The 27,642-nt window shown below is 46.5% G+C and overlaps 1 protein-coding gene across 3 annotated transcripts; it reads right to left on the bottom strand.

Annotated features, from left to right (window-relative positions):
- Nucleotides 1-464: 464 nt before the first annotated feature.
- Nucleotides 465-21,841, bottom strand: FAM234B (family with sequence similarity 234 member B). Of its 3 annotated transcripts, XM_075724340.1 has the most exons (13): nt 21,805-21,841; nt 15,398-15,790; nt 14,354-14,452; nt 10,991-11,179; nt 9,372-9,502; nt 8,541-8,688; nt 8,050-8,191; nt 7,245-7,388; nt 3,700-3,781; nt 3,314-3,469; nt 2,580-2,697; nt 1,191-1,417; nt 465-770 (listed from the first exon to the last, which is right to left on the bottom strand). In XM_075724340.1, exons 1-13 carry the CDS (start codon nt 21,839-21,841, stop codon nt 765-767), a joined length of 1,872 nt encoding a protein of 623 aa, XP_075580455.1. In that variant the 3' UTR covers nt 465-764. The 3 variants fall into 3 exon arrangements, with proteins under 3 accessions (XP_075580455.1, XP_075580447.1, XP_075580438.1); XM_075724332.1 differs by lacking the exon at nt 465-770 and having other exon boundaries at nt 1,119-1,417; nt 2,580-2,683; nt 3,285-3,469; XM_075724323.1 differs by lacking the exon at nt 465-770 and having other exon boundaries at nt 1,119-1,417.
- Nucleotides 21,842-27,642: the final 5,801 nt, after the last annotated feature.

Genomic DNA, 27,642 nt, shown 5'->3' with positions numbered 1-27,642 from the left:
AGAAGATAGAAATAAGATGTGAATCTTTTGCTTCTATATCACCCACATGAACCCATCTTGAACTTGGGATTGGGAAAAGAAAAATACAAGTGCAAGAACTGGCAAATGCTGTGGGGACCACCTTTTTCTAGATTGGGTAATTCAGCCAGAGCTAGCCTGTTTGTGAGTTTGGTGACAGAATGGAGAAGAGGGCTGAGAGCACAGGAACGGTTGTGGACAAGACTAGCCCTGCAGGAGCCAGACAGAGTCTTATCTCCAAAAATATAAAGATTAAAGCAGGTGGTGTCCTTTACCCATACCATCTGCCTTGAGTCATCATGGCCCGCTCTAGGCCTAGAGCTTGTTTGACTGCCTGGGAATACTGTTTGGACATAAAAAGGAGTGTCCTAAATCTTGTTCATAAATTAAACATACAAAAAATATACATATATTGTATAAATTGATACATATATATATATAAAAACTTACCTTTATATATATATATGTGTATATAAATTCTAAATTCACATTCCCGTGTTACCTGGAAGGAAGCATGCAAGAATGGCATATGGAGGGGGAGACGCTGAACAAGGTTCCTCTGGTACAGGACAGGTCTGCCTAGGACAAACCTGCCTCCAGCAGCATTCCCCAGAGAACTGAAGAAAGGGGAAGCGCTTTTAGCCCCCATTCCCTCTACACAGCAGTTTTCCTGAAGATCCAGAGAGCAGCTTCCCATATTCCCCGTACAGGCCACAGGTCCCACCAAAATCTGAGGAACCATCAGGCTAGAGCTGGAGAAAGAAAGGCAAACAAAAATGAAAGCCAAAACCTACTATCACCTAGTCTGGTAGAGAAAAGTGGTAATTCACAGATCAGCAACTGAACCTGGGCACCACTATATGGAGGACCCTTGTTTGCCCATGTCAAAACAAGTGATCTCCGTCCCACCTCTCTGTTCCCTCTGTAAGTCTGTCAGTCCTGTTTGATCATCATCCCTGGTTCTTTCTAAGATCCCTCTCCTTGTCCAAACACCAAAGTACAGCTGGGCCTCACAATCTGCCCAGCTTATGCCCAAAGGGGCAGCCAATCATCTTGCAAACAGTCTCTTTGCATCCCATCAGTCTCTTGAAGAGCACCTAACTATGTCTGTAGGGAAGAGATCAGATTTTTCAAAGGCCTGGATTTCATTAGGGATTCCTGCACAATCTCACCTTCTGAGGAAAGTCAACAAATTTCAGCCGGGCAAGAAATCGCCTCACTTCTCCACGGCTGATTCTGGGAGTGGTCGTGTCCTTTAGCCAAACCATTCGACCTTGACTCATCATGGCCCACTTCAGGCCCAGCTTGCTGACTGAGAGAAATCCTGGCTGTTTTTCAGAGGTTGCAGTTGTTGTCACAGTGATGTGAAATGCATCCTTCTGGAGATCGTTAATTCCAACTGGTCCATCAGAAAAAGGAGAGAAAATATCAGTGACAAGGAAATTATTATGTTTCTTCCAAAAGAAATCTTACAGTCTTTACTCAGTCAAAACACCAACTGGACTGAGGGTATATTCAGTCTGACTTTACAATTGCATGTACCTTAGTCAATCAGGGAAAATGATTTTCAGTTAAAAATTTTCCACGGAAATAAACTGAAATTTAGATCAGAAATGGAAGGGTTTGGTTCCAGGTGATGTTTTTGAGCTTGACATAGGAGATGCACATATTTCAATAATGCAGTTCACTTCCAGAGAGCTTTCCTTCACACACCTGTTAGCAGATACTGTTTTACCTCTATAGAAGGGGAAACTGGTAAAGCACGGGCAAGTCAGTTCACTCCAGTCACTGCAGAATGACCTGTACAGACCTCAGATATCCCAGTTTCTAACAAACCCCTCTAAAAATGATATTCTATTTGCTCTTGACTAAGCTGTGTTTTTGATAGAAATCCAATTAGATGTATCACTATGTAGCAGCTTTTCTATGCTTCCTGGCCTACTGGACTCAGAGCTGGATGAACTGATCTTTTATCCCACATCCTGCCATGCTCAACAGGCTGGCTGTTGGTTGAACTGCTTTAGAAAGAGCAACGAAATCCAGCAGGGACTGTACAATCTTGTATAGATGTTAAATCCAGATCTACTTTTCCCTGAAAACACATGTTTAAATATTTTGGATTCCCCCTTTCAAAAAGAAAGAGGAAGAAGCAGCACAGCTGCTATCCCAGAGAGCCGAGAAGATGGCCAACAAAGGCAGAAGTGTATCTGAGGTGACAGAGAAAAGTTTCATAGTGATTCTTCATGCACTGCCTTAAATCATAAATAGCTCCATAGAAAGCCAGGGAACTTCTCTGGTGTAAAACATGCATGAAATCAAATGCGGACCTTTCCTTGGTTAAACATATGCAAGAAACTTGGTGGGTCTTTTATTTGCAAAGTAGGGGTTGGACAGGACCTTCCTTCAGGAGGAAGATAAATCTTATTTCCCATTGCTGGCCTATGTGTAGTGGACCTCAGGTGCTACCTTTAAAGGCAGAACTACACCCCATTGTTTCTCACAGCTACCGCTCCCTCCATATTTCTTTTAGCCTAGGTAGTTTCTCCCCCATTTGTACTCACCTGCTGAAGCAATGACTTTGTCTGTTGCATTGGTGAGGTCCAAAAGGACTGTAGGAAAAACAGGATGGAGGAGATAGAGGTGGTGCAGCCCTGGGCGCTCAGGTCTGGGACCAGGTTGCTGTTGGAACAAAGGACAGACGAAAACATTACAGCTGGCTAGCAAAGAGGAGTCTAGCTTTGACGAAGAAATAAAGAAGTTTTCTGATGCTGCACTGTCTTTACATGGATCAGAGAATCAAAAACTCTATGGTTTTACAGAAATTAAATCCTGCAAAGTTTTTTTTTCTAAAACAGAATTTGCTCCACAACTTCTGTTTGGTAAGGTTGAGGTCTGGCTCTCTCAAAGCCAGCTTGATGGGCAAAGCTACAGTCTGCAAGTTTGAGTCTCCATGCTGATTTGTGCGCCTGCATGCAGAGAAGCAGCGCTCTGGGGCTGGTAACAAATCTGCAGTAAAAATATCTCAGTGTTGCAGAAAAAAAATGAAATTCACACAGAAAGTTTTGCTTTTGTGGATGCAAACTTTCTGTTGATAAAGCTTTCTGGTGAAGAATTTGCACACAAAAACTCCTGTGTTCAGGCTCAGAGGAGTCAGAGTGTCAAAGCAAGAGGAAAAGATGTCCCTGACAGCCTTCTTATATGGCAGGTTTAAAGTTCATTTACATTAGGAATAGAAGACAGAGATTGCATGTGCCTCACAGAGAAACCTCAAAGTGAAGAAAGGATGCTTGCTCACCAAACTTTGTAACACAGGCTGTGCCTCATCAGCCCAGAAGAGAAAAACAGACTTCTTGTCCAAAGTCATGACTGACAGTGCATCGAGTTGTTGCTTCTGCCATGGGAGTTCCTGGTTCCAAACAGGGAGGCCAGATTTGCCATCTATCACCACCACCTTAAGGCAGGGGAGAGATCTAGCATTAACGGGTGTCCAGGTGTGGGTGTGCAGAGAGCCCCCTTGCAGTGGCATGGCCTGGGCTGTTCCCGTTCACGCCTGTGGCCACACAGTGATGAGTGTCAGCCACAGAAATGGAAAGAGGGAGCAGCAGGGAATGATTGTCCCCTTCCACCCAACCTCCCTCACTCCTGTGCTGCCACTGCCCTCCTTGCCTTCACTTGTTTTACCTTTTTGTTCCCATCTCCGGTCTGTGCTTGCAGCATGAAGTCCAGAGTTTGGTCAGCACCGAAATAACCTGGTACAGGTTGGCTGCAGATTTGGAAAAAGAAACACTCAGCCCCATGGAAGAAAAACAGGGATTTCAGCTGGAGGCAGCACAGTTGCTTTTATCCTCCATTCTGCCTCTTAAAAAGGCAGGATTTGCCATGCTAACTAAGATCTTTCATCCACTCAGAACTGTTCTGACTGTCAGGAACCATTTGTTGGTGGATCAGAAAAGTGAAAAATGATCAAGCAGCCCATGGCGCTTGTTAACCATTCTTGAGTCATCTGTGTAGGGGGCATCCCTTGCTGTGCTGTGTAGACATCTGTTAATCAACCTGTGACATGACTCAGTATTATTCCTTCCTTAACAAGAGAACCTGTACAGTTTTGCTACAGTCATAAAAAATTACCCAGACCTTTCAAAATGCATTGGCAGATTTGACCTCCTGCTGAAAGTGTATTTACCAGGCTGCCTTAGCTGTGTGAAATGGCTCTTAATATACTTACCATTAATGTCAGCCCATGATTCTTTGTTTTCTTACTTCTGGCAGTTTTACAAGCCTTTTTATAACCTTCAGCAGTTTAAATGAAGTTCCCTCTCATCCTCTCCCTTCTAGGTGACATAACACTATTACTTGAATATGTCTCATTATAACTGTTTTCTAACCATCTTGCTTGCCTTTGGCTTTCTCAGTCTTATCTCAGTCTTCCTTAAATTCACCACAGCTAGACACAAGGTTCTGAATAAGCACAGACGACTCTTCAAAATGCACAGAATCAGAGATTTTATGGCAAGGCAGGATCATCAGAATATGTCCTCCTCCTCTTGTTTATGACAGATTGCTGTATTTCACCCAATTAACCAAGTATCAGTAGGCTGACTTTTGACTAGATCTACCAGCCATGAGGCTAGCTACAGAAATAAAAGATGAGATGAATTCATCACCTCTTGTGACAGTCAGTTCTAATGATTAATCTCACCCAAAGAAACATGCCTGCATTTTAATTTTCTTGAACATGAACGGCTTTCGCTCCAAGGTACTTGTTCTTGCTATGACAAGATTAAAATGCCTGTTAGCTCCTATTACTTACACATGCTTATGAACTCACCTCTCCCGCTTCGCTTTGATCATATAAACCCACTGACTTAAATCTTCCATGCTAAAGCATTTTTTCCAGCCCTTTTCTCCAGTTTTTCCCAGCTTCCCCTTTAAAATGTGCATACCAGAATGGCTCCTAAACAGCAATGCCACAGTACGGCAGTGGCTTAACTATTTATACTTACATCAAACAATGTCATTCGCTTTACAGACACCTTTGGCAAACAGAACCAATGCTTTTGAGGCAGTATCATGGGACACTCCTAATAGCTTGAAAGCTCTCCAGTAGCAAAAGGAAGTGGTAAGTAGCTCTATCCTATGGGCACAAACTTAAAACCTCTCCTAAGGTGCCTCTTCTCTTGTCCCTTATGGGTTACAGTCAGCGGCAGATCCCACAAACCGAATGCAGAGAGACGTATACATTTTAGATGTTACCAATCAACTGAAAAATCCCCTGGGCACTTTCTCAAATGAACCAGAAGGCTAGTAATTATTCCTCCCCAACAGTAATCCCCACAGCAACCTGCTATTAATCCTCTCTCATCTGAAACATCCATTTACAACACAATTTTCAACTGCTTACTCAATTTCATGGTCTCTGAACTTCGTCCTTGTTTTATGACTACTGATTTTCCTTTATAGTTTTCCAGGGATCTTGTCAAAAGCTACCTGGAAATGTAGCACATCTGCAGCAGCCAGGCTGTTTTTTCTCAGAGACTGTTCCCAAGCAGCTGGACTCAGTCTGCCTGGCTGGAGTGGTGTGCTTGGGGCAGGTTTACCTAGGAAAAGGGGAGCTCTCAGCTGGCTCTGTAAGCTTTGTCTGATGAGGAACTGGGTTTCGGTCTGTTTGACTCTGTGGTGACATCCCTGAGCTGAATTTGTCCCCCACCCTGTGTTGCTTAAGCAGAACTTAGCTCTAAGTCCTAAAATAAAAATACTCTCTTAAATAAATGCTTGTCCACAATGTATCTGTCTACCAGATTTCGTCTCTCTTAATTCTGAGAAAACAGGCAGTCCAGGACTTTAGCACAGTTGCCTCGAACAAGAATTGTATTCAATATTTTTCAATGACTATCTGACAGTTCCTGTACACGTGCTGTACTCTGTCCCTTGGGAGGTCATGGAACCAGAAAAAACAGGGCTGGCGTGCAGCAACCTGTAATACTAGTAGCCCAGAGAGGTTGTAGAGTCTCCATCCCTGGAGATACTGAAAACCTGACAGCACACAGTCCTGAGCAACTTCCTCTAGCCGAGTCTGCTTGAGCAGGTAGGCTGGACTAGGCAATCTCTAGAGGTGCCTTCCAACCTCAACCATACTGTGATTCTGTGAATGGAACAGGTAAAGCAGTTTTCAACCCTTCTTGATTTGAACCCATAGAAATTTTTCCATTCATTAGTGGATCCATTTAGAAATTTCTTGTGTATAACTGATTTTACAGCATCTGTGAACTGTCTTTGCTTAGTCAGTACACACTTACCCTTAAAACTAGACCCCAGACACATCCAGAAGTGTACAGACTCTGGGCCCAAAACACTTTCAGTAGCACGATCAACTAGCTGTAAGCCATTCCTAAAGCCATTGCTTATGTCACCCATCAGCCCTCAAGAATGTGGACATTATTTGAATATCAAACCTACTTGAACACCGATTTTTTTTTGCTTAATGAAGTTCCAATGCCTTCCTCCTATAGATGCTCTTGACAGTCAGGCAACACTGAGCTGAGAGCTGCTTTCTTTCCTCTAGATACCAGAGCAAGCAATTTGTTTCCCACATAATTTCCCTCAACTGTGCCCAACTACCCTTTGCAAATATTTAATACTGGGCAAGCTGAAATTGCTGGTTATTATCAACCCATAAGATCTGACAAATTACTTAATTTCCATGTGTGAAATTAGAGGATGAGCAGTATTATAAGGTTTACATTTAGTATAGATGGTATGCTGACTGCCATCAGAGTGCTCATTTTCAACTTTCAAGGAACATTAAGATCCGCAGGCCATACTCAGACACCTTCTCTAAATACTTAACATCACTAACGCAACTGCTTCTCTCCACTGAGCTAGCAAGTGGCAGCCCTGGACAGCAGATGGGCTGAATCACACACCAGTAATCCCCGGAATTCCAATGCCACAACATTCCCATGACATCAGTGTTGGGTACCTGAATCAAGCCCCTTATTTGTGATCACTCACAAACACACAGCTCAGGTTTCCAGCCTTCTTTTCCTTGCTCCCCCTGCACTCCTCACTTGCTCAGTGGTGCAGCTGCACACCTCCAGTTCTTAGATTTCTCTGCCGACTTGGAGAATTCTTCTCAATTGCTTTCTAAGGAGCACATGTGCTTACAAGTGAAAGGCAGGAAATGATACAGGAAGAAATAGGACACAAAAACGTTCCCAGTATGTAACCTGCTGATGTTCTGCAGTTCCAGGGTCCAGCGGGGCTCCAGATCCTGTCCCCGCAGTAGGATCAAGCCCTCTTTGGTTGTGATGAGCAGGTTGCTGCAGTTTGTGTCAGGTGTCTTCATTGTCTGCAGGAAGTCAACACCCCCACTGGGACAAATGGAAAGCAGAGGAGATTCCACAGCTTGTACCTGCACATCTCAGCACTAGCTGCCTGTCCACATGGCAATTCATCCTACTTAAGATTTGAGCTATTCTTGGAGAAACCCATCTTTTCCCCAGTGATGGAGCTTAGCTTCCTTTCGGGATTCCTCAGTTAAGTGGGCTAAATTCAGGTGTGGGGTCTCCTGAACATCTTGAGTTACTATAAAAAGCATTGAGTTTGGGGTTCACATTTGTTCCCTCCCTTTATTCCTATCCAGGCTGACCTTGACCACAGTTTGGCAGTAAAGAAGAAGGAGTTGAGAAATCCAGGCCCACAATGCTGTACACAGACTGAGCTTCCCAAAGGGACTCCATTAGCTGGGAACACCTTTTTTTTTTTTTCCTCCAGGTATGCACAGGGGGTGGAAGAAAGGAACAAGAAGCAGGAGAAGCAAAGGACTCTCTTTTATCATATTCTGCACTTCTTTTGCTAGGACAACCACAGGACAGGGCGGAAACAAGGGGTTCCCCAGAGTACTGTTATCAACTGGACAACGAAAAGGACAGTATTGAAGTAGAAGGGACCATCTCTAGGAGTACTAAGAGGTGCCTACCCTCTCATTCCTCTCCCAGCAGAAGCAAGAGGACAAGTCCATCCATCTCCTACCTGTAAATGTCAATGAGCTCTGACAGGTTGACAGATCTGCGCTTTTCCCACTCCGGCTCCTCCTGCTGCAGCATTGCAGGAAAGCTGTCACGGTTTCTGGCTTGGGTAAAGATATCCCTCAGGGCAACTGCTTGAACATTACCTGCCAGGAAGAGTAAAGATGAAGAGTCCTGCCTGCAAAAGTTAACTCCCTAGTAGCAGAGGGTCCTTGGGACCACTGCAGTTGTGCAGAAGGCAAAGAAATGCCCAGAGCTGGAAATTCCCTGGCGTGATGTGCCTTTGGGAAACTCCAGTGTATTCCAGGCTAGCAGGTATTGGTGCTCCTGCACTCTTCCACACCATGGCAGTGAGACTTGTTCCCATGCCCTCTACTCCTAGCTTTTACAGCAGAAGGCATGGTAGAAATATCCCAGGGACGCTCTGGGCCATTTTAGGTAAAATGAGTGTTTTCTCAGTAAGGTGAAGTGCTGGAGAGGCAAGGTGCATCTTACCAAAACCAAACAGGATGTAGATGGCACCCCGGCTGGTGATGTGGACTTGGGGGCCGATCACTTTTCCTTCTCCATTGGTGCTGTACTTCACAGGCCCACCCAAAGCTGTCCCAGTCTTTCCTGACACCAAGATGAAAAACACATCAGGCTGCAAAGAGACAGGTGTAAAGATTTTTAGCACTGCTTTCATGTACTTGTGCTCTCAGAATCTTCCTGGTCGCCACAGCATGAAGCTCCATTGCTCTTTCCCCCCACAGCAAGGTCTAACTAGTGGTCTCTTTTTCTTTGCTCAGTCTGGCCTCCTGGGTGTCTTACATTCATGCTTTTCTCTTGACTGCAAATGCATCAAAGATGGAAGGGACTTCAAAAACCTGAACTCCTCTAACAACATTAATGCTAGAATTGTGGGGAGGGATGAGCATAGAGGAAATCTGCATCTGAATTAATCACACAAGTATTTCTTTTTTTTGGGTAAGCTGAATGCTCCTTTCTCCAGAGATCTATCTCAACATGGCTCCCTACGCTGCTGCTAAACACTCACTTCAAACAAAGCCTTCACTGAACAGAAACACATAATTCTCAAGTCTCAGCCAGGGGTAAATAATGACCCTTCTGTTCATTCCCAGCTGACAAGAAATGCAGGTAGTGTCATTATTGCTTGATCTCACTGCTCTGACCTATTGAAAGAAAAAGGGTGTTTTTCAGGGAAATCTAAGGGAATGAAAATTAGGGGCTCTTGCAGCTGCTGTTACAGCCTTTCTACATTAGGCTCCCTGTTCTTCCTCTAGATAGTCAAGGTCCTTTCAAACCCTGAGCACAAATATGCTGTACCTGTGTCTCTTTGAGAGCCAGAACAACGATGTCCCTAATCCCATCTCCATCTACATCCGGAAGAGTTGCAGCCGGTGCAGCCAGGATCCCACTTGAAAGGTGGATGGTGTTCAGTGTCCAGATGATCTTGCCTGCGGGAAGAACAGGATGAGAGACACCTGCAGCACTTGGGGAACCAGCAGACATCCCCAGAGGGTTCCACAAAACCTTCTTGAAGGAGGGACCAAGAGAGGTTGTTTCTGCCATTCTCTGAGAAGAGGAAAGAAAAGCCTACAAACTGGGGCAAGCTGCAGTGGGAAGCAAAGTTCGTCCCCCAGCATTTCTTCCGATTGTCTTTGAGTCATGCCTCAAGTCCTGCTGTGCTTCCTTCTTAGCATCTCTCTAGAAAGACCCGAGCTCAAAACAATTCCTGAAATAGCAGAGAATATTTGAGGTTCACTCTTCGAAGGAGAACATAAATGAGAGTGCTGCTCTGCAGGACAGCAGTTGTTTTCCTCGGCCAGCAGTAAAGCCTGTAGGTAGATGCCAGGAAAGGGAACAGATGGGCAGTTCTGATATTCAAAGTGCAAATCTGCATCTCAGTAAAATTCCCAGCAGCAAATAGCCACTCCAGCACGGCATGCTCACTCCACCTCAGGGTGAAAGCATGTTAGCAGACATGATGTCAAATGGTTCAGCAGTCCAGCATGGACCCAGCTGGAAACTCAGTAAAACCTGACTTGCAAATAGGCAAATAAACACCAAAAAAAGGCAAAATGAAATTCAATGCTTTTACTTTTTTTACCTTTTGCCAACAGTTCTGCTTTTTCAATCAGAGTTTAAAAATGCTGTTGCTGCTGTGTAGGATAGGGTTTGCCCCTGCATGACAAAGGAAACCAAACTTGTGCACATTAATAACACTACTACTGCTGGTAAACGAAACAGTCTATGGTCCTGACCATGCAAACATTGTGCAAGTAATCTTGTCCCTAAAAGCATTTGAAAGGTAGGGGCTGCTGCTCATTGACTAGGTCTGCCACTTAAACCCAAGGTTTCTTGCACGCCTCCATTCTCTGTTCTGATTCCAAAAACATCCCTACACCTACTTATGAATATTTCTGCCAGTGAATTAATGTGGTAGAACAAACAACAATCAGAGAATGGAGCTGCACATGATCAAGTGATTAAAAATGCAATATTCATTCACATCTGATCAATTCTTCTACGGGCCTAATTTCTCTGGAAGATTTCCTGGCTGTAGCACATGTCCTTATATAACTTCTCCAAGAACGCTGTTCAGCTTTTCAGTGCTGTTAGGTAGGTGCCGAGTTGTACTAACAGCTCAATGTTGATGAGAACAGACCTTACATATCCTTTATGCCATGGGGATGCTACAGGATAAGCTTAACACTTTGAAATGTTCTGAGATGGTAGGATGAAGATGCTGCCACAGAGCAGCAATGGTCTGGATTCTCTTATCCTGTGTAACTAGAAATTCATTAGTGTTTTGACTCCTTCTTGTGTGTCGCTAGATAACAGCCACCATAAAGTGCCAGCACTGAATCATTCGTGCTTATTAGTCCTTTAAAGAAAACAAAAAAGCAGTAGCATATTTCTAATATGCTGGTAGTTGACTCTACCTGTGGAGGCACTGAGAAGGCTGAGGAATTTTGATGTTCCTGTAATAAGGCAGACGGGCTCTGCAGGTGCCCCCAGTGACAGCCCTTTGCATTGCACACTCCGAGTCTCCTCTGGAAGCTGGATGGACCACAAGGTGCTGCCATTCATACCAGAAAGGGCCACCACAGTTACGGAGGGCCTAGAGACACCTGGAAGAGGCAGGAAAGAGAGAGTGAAATCCCTTGGCATCAGAGGCTATGTCCATGCTGCCTTTGGTCTTTACACTGGAGTTCCAGCTCTAGCTCCTAGAGCTGAGTGGCTCAAGCCAGCCACATCTGCACTGTGTGAAAGCAAAGGTCAAATCCCATTCCATGGCTGAGTCTCTCTGCCAGCAGAGCCTAGCAGTGATCTCAAGACAAGTTGGGCTGTCAGCCAACAGCACAGACAATCATGGAAGTTGGACCTGAGCTCACAGCAAGAAATGTGGTCAGCTGGGCACAGAGGAACCAAGATCCTGGGGACAACCTGCTCAGTTGTGCTGACTTCCTGGTGTGAAATGTACTGCTGTCAAACCAGACTGATCGTTCTGATCCACTCTCCCTCAAAACAATGGCTAGCACCAAGGGGAAACCTTAAGTGACTCCCAAGACAGATGACACCTCATGTGACAGTCCTGGGTTGTTTGTAATTCTGGAGCAGCAGCAGGTGATTGGCAATCTGAGAGCTTTCTCCTTTCTTTTCCAAATGAGTTTTATTATTGTGAAAAACAGACTGAATGCAACCAATTGGTGTAACTCAGGGCTCTTTTCCTAATTCACCAGTTAGCACAAAATAATTGTTAAAAGTGCTCTATGCTGTTTCAATTGATTGTTGGCTGTGATTCGAAATGTGAGCAGTTTTTAGCTCAGCGTGCCCTCAGATGTAATTGTGGTTACTCTAATCTCCACCTGATATGCTCATATCGCAATTTAAGAGGAACTCCCCTACATTTCAAAATAACAGTCCCAGTTGACTCCTGTCTTACTAGCAAAACAACACGTGACCTGACTACAAAAAGGGTGTATCTGGGCCACTGGCTGTCCTGGTTTTGACTGGGATAGTTAATTTTCTTCCTAGTAGCTGGTATAATGCTGTGTTTTGGATTTAGGATGAGAATAATGTTGATAACACATTGATGTTTTAGTTCTTGCTGAACAGTGCTTACACAGAGTCAAGGACTTTTCAGCTTCTCATACTGCCCTGCCAGTGAGGAGGCTGGAGGTACGCAAGAAGCTGGGAGGGGACACAGCCAGGACAGCTGACCCAAACTGGCCAAAGGGATATTCCATACCATATGACGTCACGCTGAGCAAGCAAACTTGGGGGGGTGGTTGGCCAGGGGTGCCTGGCCACTGCTTAGCAACTGCCCGGACATCGGTCAACGGGTGGTGAGCAATTGCATTGTGCATCCCTTGTTTTGCATATTCTTTTATCATTATTATCATTATTATTATCCCTTCCTTTTCTGTCCTATTAAACTGTCTTTATCTCAACCCATGAATTTTACTTTTTTTTTTCTGATTCTCTCCCCCATCCCACTGGGGATGGGGGAAGTGAGCGAATGGCTGTGTGGTGTTCAGCTGCCTACTGGGTTAAACCACAATACTGGCTAAAACCAAGTCTGAGCCCACTCTCTAAATCAAACTCTCTCTTCTCAAACTGAAAATCATCTGGCTTATGTTAAGGGGTTGGCAGGGAGCAAGAACAACTAACTCCTGAATGCAGCTCACAGCTGTTGTGTGTATAAGCTGGAGAAACAGCTAACAACATCACAGCTTACTCCATCAGGTACCTATCCCAAGCTTAAATCTACTTGACGCTGTGTGAATGTTCTGGGCACAAGCTACAGGAGGGCCAATGTCCGGCTATGTGGCTTTAGGATTGTGATGCGCTTACACCTGCTTTAGTGTCTGCTTTTTGTCTTCCAGCACAGCTATAGCCCAGGATGCAGCTAGGTATGACTAGTTCACTTCAGAGCATGCTGAGAACTGTACATATGTCTGTGATGAAATATAAACACAATGCAACAGCAAAATACAGAACACGAGGACAACCTCTGGAAACTGAATGCAGCCTTTATGACAACAGTATCTCCCTCTCTCACTTTCTTTTTAAACTGACTCTACAGTTTTCTCTCTGCTCATAGGTTTCTTTCTATAGGACTTGCTGTAAAATACCAAGGGCCTTGCTTGGGCCATGGAGAAGCAGCATTTTCCCTATCCTCTAACTATATTTTTATTACCATACTCTTTGAAGAGCCAAGGCATATTGCTCCCACAACAGTTCTCTTCAGACTGTGTAATGTGTGCTTGCACCCTGAATATGTGTCTGAGACTGAAAGATTCACGTAATCTCAGGTGGTGCCAGGCTGGGCAGATGCAGTACAGTGGGCAGCTGGGAACCTCCAGAAGCCCAGTGCAATAGGATGCCACCGCACTTGGCAGCCCCTGTATAACATTGGCCAGTATCAGCAAGCTGCTGCTATGTTACCTGAGGGGTGTGAGGGTTAACAGAGAAAGCAAAAGCAGCCAGGAGGAGGAAGCAGGGCGATACCTGCTAAACAGCCAGGCACAGTAGCTTCCCCACCATCAGCCAGTCTATTATCTGTGAATTAACAATGATTTGGAGCCTGGCAAGTATATGGAGTGACCTGAAGAAAAAGGCAGCAAGGTGAGGGTGTTTCCTGCAACACCAACCTACAGCTGCTCTAAAAAAAATCCAGAATGGTCTCTGTTGGCGAGCAACTGGCTAGTTCAGAAGAACCAGAGTGCTCCAACAGTCAGCTCTGCCATCACTGTTCCTGTCGCCAACTACCCTTGGTAATGAACAGGACACTGGACCACAGATCAGAAAAGAGTTGAGACTCTACCACTGAATCTCATTTGTGACCTTTGTCAAGCCACTTCCCTTCTCTGTGCTTCCACTTCTGTGCCTGTAAAATGGAGGTAGTTTGACTGAGCTCTTTTGTGAAGGGCTCTGAGATAAAAAGGGGGTAAACCCCCAAATTATTTCCAACTGCTATTTGTAGAGCAGTACTTTCTGACCACTTTGTCTCTGCCCCCAAACCAAGTGTGCACAAATACAGGACAAAGACTTGCCCCAAGATGAGATAAGGGGAAATAGATGACGTTGACCCAACAGGTATGGGAGCACAGACTTGCTAAGAAAATTATGAACAGCATGACAAAGCACAGGCACAGTACACCAGCCATTTTAAAGAACTCTGAAAAGAGCAATGCAGTGGATTTGCAGTGGCCAGAACTCTTCCCGTGCATAAGACAAACATACAAAGGTCCGTACTGACACGTACAGAAAGAAGAGTGGAAAGGAGCTGCAGTGCTTACCCATGACGCTAGCATTCATCAAGGCAGTGAAGACAACGAGGATGTCAGGGAGCCCATCACCGTTCACATCACACAGCTCCAACGGGGATAACACACCACCTGCAACAGTCACAGAGAATCACTGCACTGTTGTCAAAAAGGCCACCCAGCCCACTCTCTACACTGGGAGAGGAGGGCTGGCCCAGAAAAGAGACACCCAAGCCTCACAGAGTCTGCTAGAGAACAACCAATACCAGGCAGCTCACACCACGGCAAGATCTTTCATTGCATGGAAAGGCAGAAAAGTAGCATCTGGGTTAGAGAAAGGAAAGGGAAAAATGGAGGAGCTAACAGAAAAGGATTTCTGCTTCCCCCTTCACTTTCTGAGGTGATGTGGTAGCCACGTATCTTATGAAAGGCTTAGATTTGGAAGCCAGGGGCAGAAAGCAAGGAGGGAGAGACATATCTAGACCTGGCAGAAATTATTTCACAAACCACTGTTACTTTACTGCAGAAGTCAGAACAGGAGATACTTTAGAAATGTTACCAGTGGCCTGTATAGGATAACCAAAGATCCCGAATGTTGATTTACGGATTCAAGCATGACAAGACGACAAAAGAAATAAGGTTAGTTAAGCCAGTTAGAAGACACAAAGACTTCTATCCCTCTCCTCCTGAACACACCCAGACACTTCAGCGTGGAGGTGGTGAAACCCCAGATGTAGAGAGGACAGTGCTATGTTTTAAAGTGGGCTGGGCCATCTCCATCTGGAACAGAGTGCACCATCTGGACAAAAAGGCAGGTTGGGAGAAGAGTCGAAATGTTTTTTGGTGTTGACAGAAACAAGATTTTGTGGCACTGTTACCTACTGATGCCAGACTTCACAGGCCTTAGCTTGAAGAGTGAGCAGGATGCAGCCGCCTGCTGCTATCTCAGAACATGTGCAGTGGCAAGGAAGGGCCTCTGCTACCACCTGGCTCTCCCAGATAGGTCTCTCCCACCGATGCCCAGCCTGGGAGCTGCCACCTCCCCCACGCCAGATGTTGTTCCTGGGGCTTTCTCACCTGCTCCCTGACCTAGGTTGCGGTTCCAGGTGTTATGCAAGTCTCTAGGGGGACAGGGAATTAGAAATGCGCACACCAACACAAGAATCATCGAGATCACCACAGTGAGCAAAAAGATCGCTGTGCGCAGGTATGGCATGAGGGAGGGAGCAGCCTTCTGCTCCAAACTCCCAGCCGTCTCTGCAGGATAACCCTCGGGCGCGCTCTCTGATGTGTGCTGCTTTGTCATCCCAACCTCCACATCAGAGTCAGGGTCCTGCACCTCCTCAGGGGGGCTCTTCCCGTTCTTGACCCCCCCGTTCTTCTGGATGTTGAGTACCAGGTCATCTTCACTTTCATCACTGTCAGCCTGAGTGAGGGGATCGTATTCCCCAAGGTCCGGGCTCTTCTTTCCTGAGGAAAGAGATGGAGAGAGACAATAAAGCACGAGTTCCTCACTTTTGCAGGATCTCAGTGGAGAAAAGGCTGCAGTGGAGAGTGATACAGAAGGGACGACAGTGCAGTCTGGATTTTGCATGGATCCAAGTGAGACGTGTGAAAGACAGGGTCTGTCCATGTTTCAGAGTAGCAGCTGCAGGAGAAAAGATGCTGACAGTTTATTTCCCCAAGATAAAGGCACATATATATAATATCTATATATATATACACACACACGTATGTATGTGTATATATACATGGAATTCATGGCTGATTTAATTCTAATACTTTCCTGTTTGATAATGAGACACACTGACACGAAGTCACGCTTAATGCTCTGAGTACCTAAACTGCAGCACTCTCTTGACTTCAGACTCTGAACTCCTTTAGCATTTGCCAGCCTCTAATCCCAACACAGCCTCTTTTCACTTGTAGTCTGTGTTCTCCAAGGGGGCCTCCCTCTGCCACTCATTTTTCCACTCCTCCTCCTGCCTGGTCCAAGCAGCACTGCTGCCTTCTAGTGTGCCAGATCTGCTGTCCTGCTTCATGAGGGATAGAAGGGATAGAGCACTGCACACGGTTTCTCTGCCATACTGGTAAAAATGGGTATTGAATCCCTGAAGATGAGGACGAAGTGATTTTGCCCTTTTGGGCTGCTCCTCTAAGACACTACCTTCTCTGCATGGCTCAGCACTGCGAGAGGGAGCACTCCAGCCCCTGCAGTAGGAAACCACAGTGCTCCTGCTCTGTTCCTGCTCCCATCAGAGCTGACAGCTTGTGCTTGGCCTTGTCAAGATAGGTAACTTAGTGCTGATGCCTTCAGGTGTTGGTACAAGAAAGTAGCTTAGCTTTAGGTGTCACCCCCACAGATGCCTGGCACATGGACAACTTTCTCCCCCAAGCCCTAGACAGCCGCAGGGAGTGTGACGAGGGCAGGTGCAGAGCCCTGTTGCACATACTGGCGTAAGGCCAGGGCCATCTGTTTATGGGGGCAGGCAAGATCATGCAGACTCACTGCCCTGAGCTACGAGTGGAGGATCACGTCTCAGGGAGCTGCCCTGCACCACCAGGCTGGGCATGGAGCCATGGCCACTGCTCCAATGACTGCAGGGTCTCAGTCTATTTCTCTCTCTCTGCCCTGTTCCAAGGTGGGAGTTTGCTAGCCCAAATATCTGCTTCATTTCCCTTTGCCTGAAGCTGACCCGAGACAGGAGCTAACTTGTGCCCAAAGATGTTTGAAGTGACACATGCAAGGCATAAATAATAAGCAAAAATACGCAAGCTGTAACCACTCTCAGACACTAAGATGATGGGAAGGCTTTACAGAGCGGAAATTTAAGGGTTTTCATGATTATTATTCTCATATAAGATAATATGCCTTATTTGTGGTTTTCCTGTTAAAGGCAGACTCACAGTTACAGACATACTATCATAGTATCTAGTTAGTTCAACACACCTATTTTGCATCATCTAGAATCTATTTTGCAGCACATGCATCTCATTTCTTTCTCATTTCTCGTCCCATGAAAGGACCATCACTTCCCCTTCCTGTACCACTTATAAACGGTATTCAGCGTCAATTTTAGGATTTAAGAAAAACTGTCAATCCCACTAAAGGCCAAATGTCCCACACTAAGTGGAGCAGCCAGGACAACCCACCCACACTGAACAGAGGGAAATAAAGATATCCCTCGAGATCACATAACTAAATCAGGCCCTTCCTTTTTGAACTTCTACAAAAGACTCGCATCAAAACAATCTGGTGCACACGCACACTCCAAAAAGCTGTTCCTTACGGAGACAGAGCACCCAGCTAAAAGATACTACATGGGATGGTCTGGTGTATCCCTATGAGACGCTGCATTGTTTCGTATAGACCTGCCCTACATATGTGTTCAAAGTGTGGGCTTTTCAGGAAGTCTTGATAACCTTGGCTCCATCCTGTGAGCAGCACAGAAGGCCAGCGACCTTGGTGGCACACAGCTCTCTGCTCAGACTGCAGTGACAGCACAGTGTGAATTTCCCAGATGTCTGTACAGTAGGTTGTGCTGACAAGTAGCTGAAAAAGTACTCAGCAAAAACAAGAAATTCCAGAGAGGACTTGCTGGCAGTGTATTTGCATCTTCTCACTACAGAACCAGATGTGCCAGTTCAAGCCAGGTCAGAGTGGTATGAAAAGCAAATGTTGCTGGCCCAAGAGTAAATGGTATTTAGCCTGGGAAGTCAAAGTCAACAGTTACGTTAACCAGACTGCTCCCAGTTTTGGAAACTGGTGTGCTTTGAGTTAACAACTCAACAGCATACTTACACTTCGGGTATACTGTGATTTGTTTAATTATTTTAATTCCAGGCAGTCAACCCAGAAGACTGAAACCTGCTGTTCCTCCTTGGGGCAACTAAAAACATTTGATAGGAATGAGCTTTATCTGGTACAGTTTTTTTCTGGATCTCTAGGAGACAGAAAGGACCTCAAAACTATGGCTCACCCACTCCTTGAACTGGCAGAGACTGAGATGTTGGCAACATCAACAGTGTTGTCAACCACAGACAATCTGTAACAGGAACACCTTTCCTGCGGAGAACCACTGATCAGAGGCTAGGAAACAGCTACTACACAGTAGCAACTCACAGCTTTTGGTGATCTACACAGGTAAGGTCTATTGAGTTATAGGTGAGCTATAAAGCAGAGTGCTGCTCAGTCTTATTTCATGTCTAAGCCTGACCAGGAACCAGAAACTGGCATTCCTTCTCGCTATCTTTCCTCAAAAGGTCAGTTGGCACTCTCACAGGCACAGCCACTCAGTAAGGTCAGGCATAACATGCCCTGCCGATTTTTTTTTAAGCCAAAAGAAGGAAAGACACTACCCTTTAACAATGGCTGTTGGAGCACTCACCTAGCACATGGGAAACCCAGTTGCATTTCTAATCTCAGAGGATTCAAATGCTCATCTCCCACTGTTTGCAGAGAGCCCTAACAATCGATCTGTAGGTGTTTCGGAAATACGTCTGGAGGGCTGGTGAGGACGTGCTCAGCCCGGCCTCTCAAGGCTGTTCAAATATGTAACTCATGATTCACCTGGCTGGAGAGAGAGCAGAAGGAATATAACTCTTCATCTAAGTTGTAGGTCACTTGCTGTGGGAAGGACGGATACCACACCTGGCTTCCACTAATCACTCCCAAATGATTTTTCAACAGAAAAGCATGAACAGAGACACATAAACAGCATTAAAGAATGTGTGAAAACAAGGACAGTCTCACATCATTTAGAGGATTACAATTTATTGAGAAGTGCTCTGGAAGTCAAATTCTTTCTTTTTTGATCAACAACAAGGCTCAGGCTGGGGGAAGACAGTTTGTCCATCAAGAGGAAGCTAAAACTGCCCCTGTTCCAAGCAATCAGCTGTCAGAAAATCCAACACTCCCATGCACTTTTCAGTTTTCCATCGTGGAAGTAGAAATGCCAAGACTCGAGTCAGCCTCTTGGTCAAACTCTCACCCTATCTCCTGAAATGATAATCACTGCATAACCTTCATGATAAATTAGTCCCTGTGCTACAGAAAACAGCCTCCAGACCTACTTTGAGCAGTTCTGTGGTCTTGTGTATGTAACAGATCTGTCTAACTCAGATCTTATCTGTCTTTTGCATAGCATCTCTAAGCGTACATAAACCTTGCATCCACTTTACAGGGACAGAGTTCATATCAGCAAAGGCAGTTTCCCTGCTGCTCTGTGTTCTCTCCTACAGGTATAGTAAATAAACTGCCTCTGTTCTGACCTGCTCTGAATTGTATTCCATTTTTTCCGTGGCACCAGTGATAAAACAGAGGTTCCCAGTCAGTGGCCTGTGGTTACAATCAATCTGAGGAACTGTTGCTCATGGTCTGTGGCTAAGTTACTGGTCATGTCACCCTGGATTTTTTTTTTTTTTTTTTTTTTTTTGCAATCACTGGAAGAAAAAGCAAATACTGAACAGGGAGGTTTTCAAAGACAGAAGAGGGAGAAAATACCCCCAACTTACCGACTTTCAAGGCCAGCTGCACTCTAAACTGCACTTTATGACTTTGAAAATCCCCTGTGCATTTGCCTGGTAGTACTTTTTGCACAGGCAGCTCTTACAACTATTGCAGTAGAAGAATGTGTCCTCTCAAAGAAGAAAAGATGAATCATGTGATCATCATTTGGAAAGGAGGCATCTGTGTGGTGATCCATGTTGGAATCAGGTCCCACTCATAATGAAATACTCATTTCTAGTGCTGACAGCTTGAAAGACATTAATTATAATCTTTTTTTTCTGCTTTTGACTTATTGGAAAGGCTTCTCTTTGCACTCACTTTGGAGTGAAAAGAGTGGATCTTGGACTTTAGACGAGTACAATTTTCAGTGCATTATTCCAATGATAACATACTGGTTCCTGTATCCTTTGTACTTGCTTCACATTGTTTATTTTTCTTTTTTTTACCCAGCTGGCAGTTACCAGTCACTGGGTACTGCAGACATATCTCTAAGTCCTTGGGGGGAGATAAGTTGCCACATACTGATGTAATTAATTTAATGAGATGCAGCAGGAAAAAACCAGCTATAGCAACAGGCTTTCTGCTTTCTCATTGCTGCTGAAAGCCACATTTTTCAAGAGTTAACCACACAAACAAGGTATGCTATATGCAATTTAACCTAAGAACTGATGCAAGAACTGTTTTCTTGACTGCAGTTCCAAGGCCTGTGCTCTTTTCCAAATCAGTGCCTCCCAACAGCAGATATCAAATAGATCATGGTGGTTCCAGAGGTCTGAGAAGAGATCTGTACTTGTTTTTGTACAGTTCCCCAGTAGTCACAGCCCAATACATGCACTTATACCCACCAGTTCGCACTTTTTCTAAATAATCTTCATGTAAAATGTATTCCTTCCCATTTAAAATTGATTTGCAAACAAAACTTCTTTGAACGAGATCTAACAGGCACTACCTAAACTGAAAAATAATGACTCCTGGTATGGGTTACTAAAAGCTGGTGGGAAGGGCCCTGAAGACACTATTGTGATCTTCATGGGCCGATGGAAGAGGAAAGTACGACCTGCTCACTGAGTGCAGCTTCACAGACTGGTGCACTGCAGGACCACAGTGGTGCGTGGTGCTGGGAGGAGCCCTCCCCCAGCAGAGCACAGCTGGGCCCTGGCTCTGTCCCATGGCTGTCCCGAAGGCAAGACATGGCCAGGAGGGGCAAGGAGCCACTTTCCCATTGGGTTAGCACAGCCAGGTGCATTGGCACCACCCAACAGCAACTAGCACTCTCTCAAAATCTGGTTTCACAATGTATTTTCATTCCCTTTCAATCTCCCGGCTGAAAAGAATGGTTGTTGGACTGCTGCTCACTGCCTTATCTTTGCGAGATCAGGTTCCCCAACACAATGGTCCCTTATGCTTGAATATCCTTTCATCTCGCTAAAGATCTCTGGCTGGAAGGTATACAGAGGTGGTAGGCAGACTTTAAACATTTACCTGGGTAATTGCAGTGGGACTTACCTAACTCCTGGCCTGTTTTCTGGGGGTAAAACCCGGCAGGAGTGGATCAGAGAGGGACTAACTCTTTCCCGCTGTGGTGGCGGCTGTCTTGAGCCCTGTGCCCACTTCTCCGCGGCCTGCGGGACCCGCCGCCTCCTCCCGCACAGGGCCGCGGCCAGGCCCAGGCCCCCCGCCGCCACACACGACGCCCCCGGAGCCCCGAGGCGCTGCCCCCGTCCCCTGCAGCCCTCCCTCCTCCACGGGACCCGGGCAGAGGCCACCGCCCCCCCTACACCGCCTGCGCCCCCAGGGCGGCCGGGCCTGCCCCTTCGCCCCAGCCCCATATCGCCACATCGCTATGGCAACGCACCCCACCGCCCCCAGGCAGCGGCAACCGCGCCTCCCCGCCGCCGGCCGCAGACCCGGCCGTGGCTGCCGCGGCGAGGCCCGGCCCGGCGCTCCCTCCCTCCCGCAGGTGCGGACCCCTTACCCGGCAGCTTCAGCGCCCGGGACAGCACCGTAGCCATGCTGGAGAAGCGCAGTGCCCATGCGCGCCACCCCTCCCTCTCCGCGCCTTCCCGCGGCCTGCTGGGAATTGTAGTTCTGCGGCGTGGGAGTCGTCTCCCCCCCTCCAATCCCCCCCCCCAAACCAGTCGGGGTCCCCGCAGCCGCGCCGCTCCTCGCCCCGCGGCCTCATTCTGCCGGGGCAGAGGGAGGGGGGGCGGGTGTGGCCCCGGGGGTCCCTCTCACGGGGAGCGGAGGGTGAGGGCCGCTCGGTGGGCAGCCGGGGGGTGGGAGGGGAGCAGGCCGCCGGGCCCTGAGGGCCTCTCCCCACGGGGCAGGGCCTTCCAGGGGTCCGCAGGCCGCCGGCTGGGAGGGCGCTGGGGCCTTCACCGGCGAGGTGCCGCTCTCCCTCAAAGGCGGCTGCCTGCCTGGCATAAACTTGGGATTCCCACCGTGAAACCAAAGCTCTTCACTGGTTCTGTCACCCGTCGTTTCTTCCCTGTTGTTTTACAGGGGCAGAGACCCGCAGGGTGGTGGGGCCCTGTGGCAGCGAACCGTGACCATGGACAGTCCAGATTTACACAGCCCCCACTGTGTGCTGGGCACAGGCTCATGCAAAAATATGGTCGTTGTCCTAAGTGGTTTACACAGAAAGTGCCAATCCTTTAAGTTGTTCTTGGTATAAATATATACCTTCATTCTTTGGAAGTTTTTGCTTGGAAGAAATTGTATTTTGTGATTTTGTTTTATTTTGCAACATTTTGTTTTCCTTAATTACAGTACAAAAGACCACTAGGGCGTTTTCCAAAGTTGTCCTCGATCTTCACCACAGCCTTCTGAGGTAAGTGAACAAGTGAACTCTCCCTTTCCCATGATGGGTAAGTTAAGCAAGGATGGTTTTGTGGCTTCCCCAAAGCCACAAGGCTCCAGCTTCCTGATTCCCAGACCCGTGCACAGGCCATCTAACACTACCACTCCAAGTCATGATTTGTGTGAGAACTCTCAAGGCTGATTCCTTTGTCACAGAAGAAGATAAAGGAGTATTGGCTAAATACATCAAAAGAGAGTCTGACTGGCTAAAGAACACATCATGTTTCCTCAGCATCTGCTGCTGCTTTCCCCTGTTTCAGGCGCTGTTCCTGTGAATAATGTACTTACCCTTTCCTGTCCACGTCTGCCCTGAAACTCTTTTAATAACAATAAAGCAGGAGCAGAAGAGAGACACCAAGTGGTCTAGCTGGTGAAGAGAATTTTTTTTCAGATAGGACCTGGAAAGAGAGTAGTTCTGATCCAAACCCTTTTGGTACCAGAGGGATTTTTTTATTTTTTGCATTGATGTCATCAGGCTTTGGATCAGGACCTTCCTGAGAACACGGCACTTGGGGGGCAGTCCCAGCTGGCTAACTCTGGAGAAGCTGTCAGAGTAGTTCTTTTTCCTTCCCTTCTAGGTCTTTCTGAATGCAGAGCCCTTCTGTTCTGTATGCCATTTCCCCTCCTCCACTTTTTGATTTAAGAGCGGTGACAATCCTGTATCTATGTAAATATTTACAGGAGAGATCCTGGATCCTTTTCAAGTCTCAGTTAGCAAAGCCTGTAATACACAGGGACAAGAGCTGTCCAGCAGAGCGGCTCTTTCTAAGAAAACGCTTCTGGCACCGATTAGAGCTGTGAGTAAAGGTACGGCAGAAAGCAGCCAGACACGGGAACTGGAAAATCTGGTGTCCTCATCTGTGATCTTCTAACATCTGGCACACACACATAAACCGCAAGAGCCCATAGTTTACAATGCTTGTACATTTTGGTACAGCATAGCCCACTCTTAATTTCATGCATCCCCACAAAAGTGGCTTGTTCCCCAAGCCCTGAGATCTCTGTGAGGCTAACAGATAGCAAAGACAAGTGATTTGTGGTGAAAACCAATGCTTTTGAGGACCATATGACTAAGCAAAGTGTTCAGAGTATGTAATGATTTGCAAAGCATGAGAAATGAAGATTTCCTTCTTTACATTGTGAATGTAAGCTGATTTGCATGTAAATTGGACCTGTCAAGTGTACTAATATCAATCAAAAAGCTGCGAAAATAAAACTGAAGTTGCAAATAAATCATTCATTTATGTGAATGTTGCTGTTCATTTTATTTATTTTTCCCAGAGCAGTTTGAAAAAGCCAGATGCTGAAAAATGAGATACTTGGGCTTCAGCTTAGAAGTCTGAGAGCTTTGGGTTGGCAGTGTGGTGGTTTAAAAAAATGTTACAAGCCAAAAAGCATGAAAATACGCACCCACCAGCCCCTTATCAGTGTTCAACCTGTGCAAGCCCTCTCTGCCCACACTGGCACCTGTTGTCCTGTGTAAGGTGAAGACCCTGCCTGAGGTAAATTTGCTGTGCCCTGCTGGATGTCCAATTTCTGGCCTGACCCATGCCCTTTGAAATGCCAGTGTGTTGGAGTCGCTCTATGGGTATGCAATATTCACCTGACCTACACAAATTGTAATGATATCCAGGGTCCACCCAGCAGGGCCAGTGCAGAAGACTTTGCACTTGGCTCAAAAATGGTGGGACACACCATAAGGAAACCTTTTCAGTGTCACCTCTTTCAGTAACTTCTTGCTGTCAGTCCACACAAAAGGAGAGGGGTGATTTAGTGGTGGTGATACAGAATGTAAGATCTATACTTTTGCATCAAAAGTTTGGCCTGTGACTTTAACTCTTGGTGGAGAGAAACTGTGGACCTGCTCAGAGATTCTTTGAAATGGTATCTCTGTACTGTAAGATCAACAAACCTTGAGCAAGCTCTTTAAATCACAGCCTGAAACTGGCAGAAACCAAGGTCAGAAGAACTAGGAGGATCATCACCCAAGATAAGTGCAGAGAAGCTAGTTAGGACTAACACATATTGTAGCAAAGCTGTGATAAGCTGCCTAGTGAGCCAGCTCATGACTGTATATGGGAAAAGGATCCAGCGTTCATGGAAAGGACACTGAAAGACCCCTCTACAAAGACCACTAGGGACCCTCAAGGACCACCGACCCAAATCACTGAGCATGTGTACCTGGGGAGAGAATATGTAAATAAGTTCTGGGGATTCATTATCATAAGACCACCTTTTCCAAGAAATATGATGAATATATACATTTCTGTCCTACATAAATTGTATGGTTTTGGTTGTGCAGCATGCACCTTAGGTGGAAGTATCCCCCGTGCATCTGGCGCTGTAAATAAAGAATGCCTGCTTTCTAAAGCTCCAAAATGAGTCTTAGAGAGTTTTCATAAGCCTTAATTTTCAATATCAGTGGACTTGGCAGTGTTAGGTTAATGGTTGGACTTGATGATCTTAAAGGTCTTTTCCAACCTAAATGATTCTATGATTCTATGTCCTTGAACAGCAGCAGGAACACAATATGTGGGGACAGCTGCCTTGCCCAGAAGTCCCAGATAATGCACTCTAGCCCTGCACCCAGGTTGCAGCTATCTTCTCTTTTGCCTTTCCTTTCTTTCTTTCTGGGACAGGCCATGCATAACATCTCTCCTCGCTTGCAATCAGTTTGTTCAGTTCTCTTCCACTTTAGCCACTGAACCAGCACACACTGAAAAGCGCTGCCCTTTTTGTACTGTGATTCCTCTTGTACAGCTTCCAATACTTAGTAAAGGATGGGCTAACGCAAACACATGGAGAAAGAGGTTTGGGTTGGGCTGCAGCAGGGCAGGGTTAACTGGTGAGGTCCTGCACCCCACTGCCTTGCTTCTTGCCACCTTTCTGCCAGAAATTACAGCCTTTTCCAGCCTGCCTGCACAAGAACCTCTGGTTGCTCCTTGGTACCGAAAGGACCCACATTAAACACTGTTATTGAAGGTCCTCAAGCTAGAGCAGGTAACTCAGGCAGAGCTGCACAATGGAGCGATTGCACATGCAGTTCTGCTGTAAGATCAGAGGTGCAATTGCCTCCTGATGAGCTGCTGGGACAGGAGCTATTCTCAGCTGTCCCTTCCTCCAGGTGTCTGGAGGGAAGAAATAGCCTGCATCTTTACACTCCTATTAGCGCTAAGCTAATACTTTTACCTGTTCTTCTTGTCCCACCCTTCTCCTTTGCATGGCTACACAGACAGGGCCAGGAGCACCATCCTCTGTCCTTCTGTGCCTGGCTGAGTCCCTCCATGACAGAGGATTCACACAGGAACAGATATTGCAATAAATAGGAAATGCTTGTTCAAACAACAAAATAAAAAGCAATCAAGCAGTGAAGGCTAACAGGAAGAAACAATAAAAGCAAGAAAAACCAGGAAAAGTGACAGTAACATTTATAGCAGGTGCAAAACACTCTGAATTCCTACAGCAAGCACACTTCAGGCAATTTTAAGTAGTGCAGATGATTGTAAAGTTTCTAATGAACCCAGGCAGTAAAACCAATGCCAGCCCTGTGTTCACCCCAGCATGGGAAGAGGCCAAAAGATGGTCAGAGCTGTGCAAAGTTTTCAGCTCTGCAGCCCGGAGGTTGTGTGGTGTGCCAACGTGCCGTCACAGAGGCAAGCACAGGGAGTGTTAGTTGAGGGAGTTACTGTGGGGGGCTGCCCCAACCAAACTCCCAATGGGTCCATCTCTAGAGACTCTTCTAGTCTCAGTGTTGTTCTGCCAATGCTGGGAGTCCTGTGGCTGAGAGCCTGGAGGGAAGTGCTCAGTGGTGTGTGAAATGGAGAAGCAATAAATTAAGAGAAGGAGAGGGTAGATACTAAGGGGATATGTTACGCACAAGGGGAGGCAGCACCTGCTGCAAAATCCTGCAAACTGCCCAGCACCAAGCATACATCTTGATGCACCCTTGGGAATTACCCTCTTCCCTCTAACCAGTTGGGTCTGACAACACCAGGTCAACACATGCTGTGAAGTGCTGTGTAGGCTCTCAGTGCCAGACCTATGTCGCCTGTTGTTCTTCGTGGCTTCATCTGACAGCCTCGCCTCCCTGCATCAGCTCATGGAGATGCCATGGATGGTCTGAGTCCTGTTGCAGGTGCCTGTGCCTGGAGCAGTGACATGCAGACATCCCAGCTGGGCAAGGGAGGAAGCATCATGCGGTGGAGACATTTTGCTCACTGATTTGCAGCAGTCCAAAGCAGGTATAAAATGTTACCCGGGGAAGAGAGCAGCACTTCAACAGGTGCTCAGCACTTGCCTTGATCTGATGTGAGAGAGAAGTGGCTGCAGCTGCATGGGTGAGATCTCAAAGCAGTGGTGGTTTGTGCAGGGACAGGCATGAGAATGGGCACAGTGGTGGTGGAGGTGACCAGCCCCATAAGTCAGGCTGGGGAGAGAGGAGCTGTTTCAGGCAGGCTGCGTTCCAGCTCATGTGCAGGGCTGAGACAAGTCAGAGTTCAGCAGCAGCCAGCCATCGCTGGGGCAGCTCCAAAGATGGATGCTCCTAGAAATTGCACAGGAGCATCTGTGGTTCTTCAGAGCTTTATTGAAATCCCTGGTGACTCATGTGTGGACTTTTAAAAGGTCTCCAGCCCTACAGCTGTTAACATCTCTGAAACAGCCTGCCCTCTGGTCCCTGGGGGATGTCAGGAATTCCTCTGTGACTCCATCTCACGGTGCCCAGTTTTTGCACGCTGCGGGTATTTTGTCTCAGTGTGTGCATGGCAGTAAGGGCCAGACACAAGAAGCAGCGTTGGGGAGACCCTCACAGCTGCTGCTGTCCCACATGGCCCAGGGCACAAATACCCTGCAAAGCACAGGGGGTTACAGGGAGGGTTTGAGTCCCTTTTGCCCTCAGCTTGCTAAATCTGCACCTGCCCAAAGGCTGCAGGCTGAACCAGGGTCTGGGGAAATG

Source organism: Pelecanus crispus, chromosome 1 (assembly GCF_030463565.1).
Source record: "Pelecanus crispus isolate bPelCri1 chromosome 1, bPelCri1.pri, whole genome shotgun sequence".
In the NCBI taxonomy this organism is placed as follows: Eukaryota; Metazoa; Chordata; class Aves; order Pelecaniformes; family Pelecanidae; genus Pelecanus; species Pelecanus crispus.
Note: the sequence above shows the minus strand (reverse complement) of the source record. Positions and strands in the feature narration are given on the sequence as shown.

Coding starts and splice junctions, on each gene's coding strand:
- FAM234B (XM_075724332.1), bottom strand. CDS start 21,841: ATGGCTACGGTGCTGTCCCGGGCGCTGAAGCTGCCGG. Junction 11,180..14,353: donor GATGAATGCTAGCGTCATGG/GTAAGCACTGCA, acceptor TGCCTCTTCCAG/GTGTCTCTAGGCCCTCCGTA. Junction 3,470..3,699: donor CCGGAGATGGGAACAAAAAG/GTAAAACAAGTG, acceptor CCCTGCCTTAAG/GTGGTGGTGATAGATGGCAA.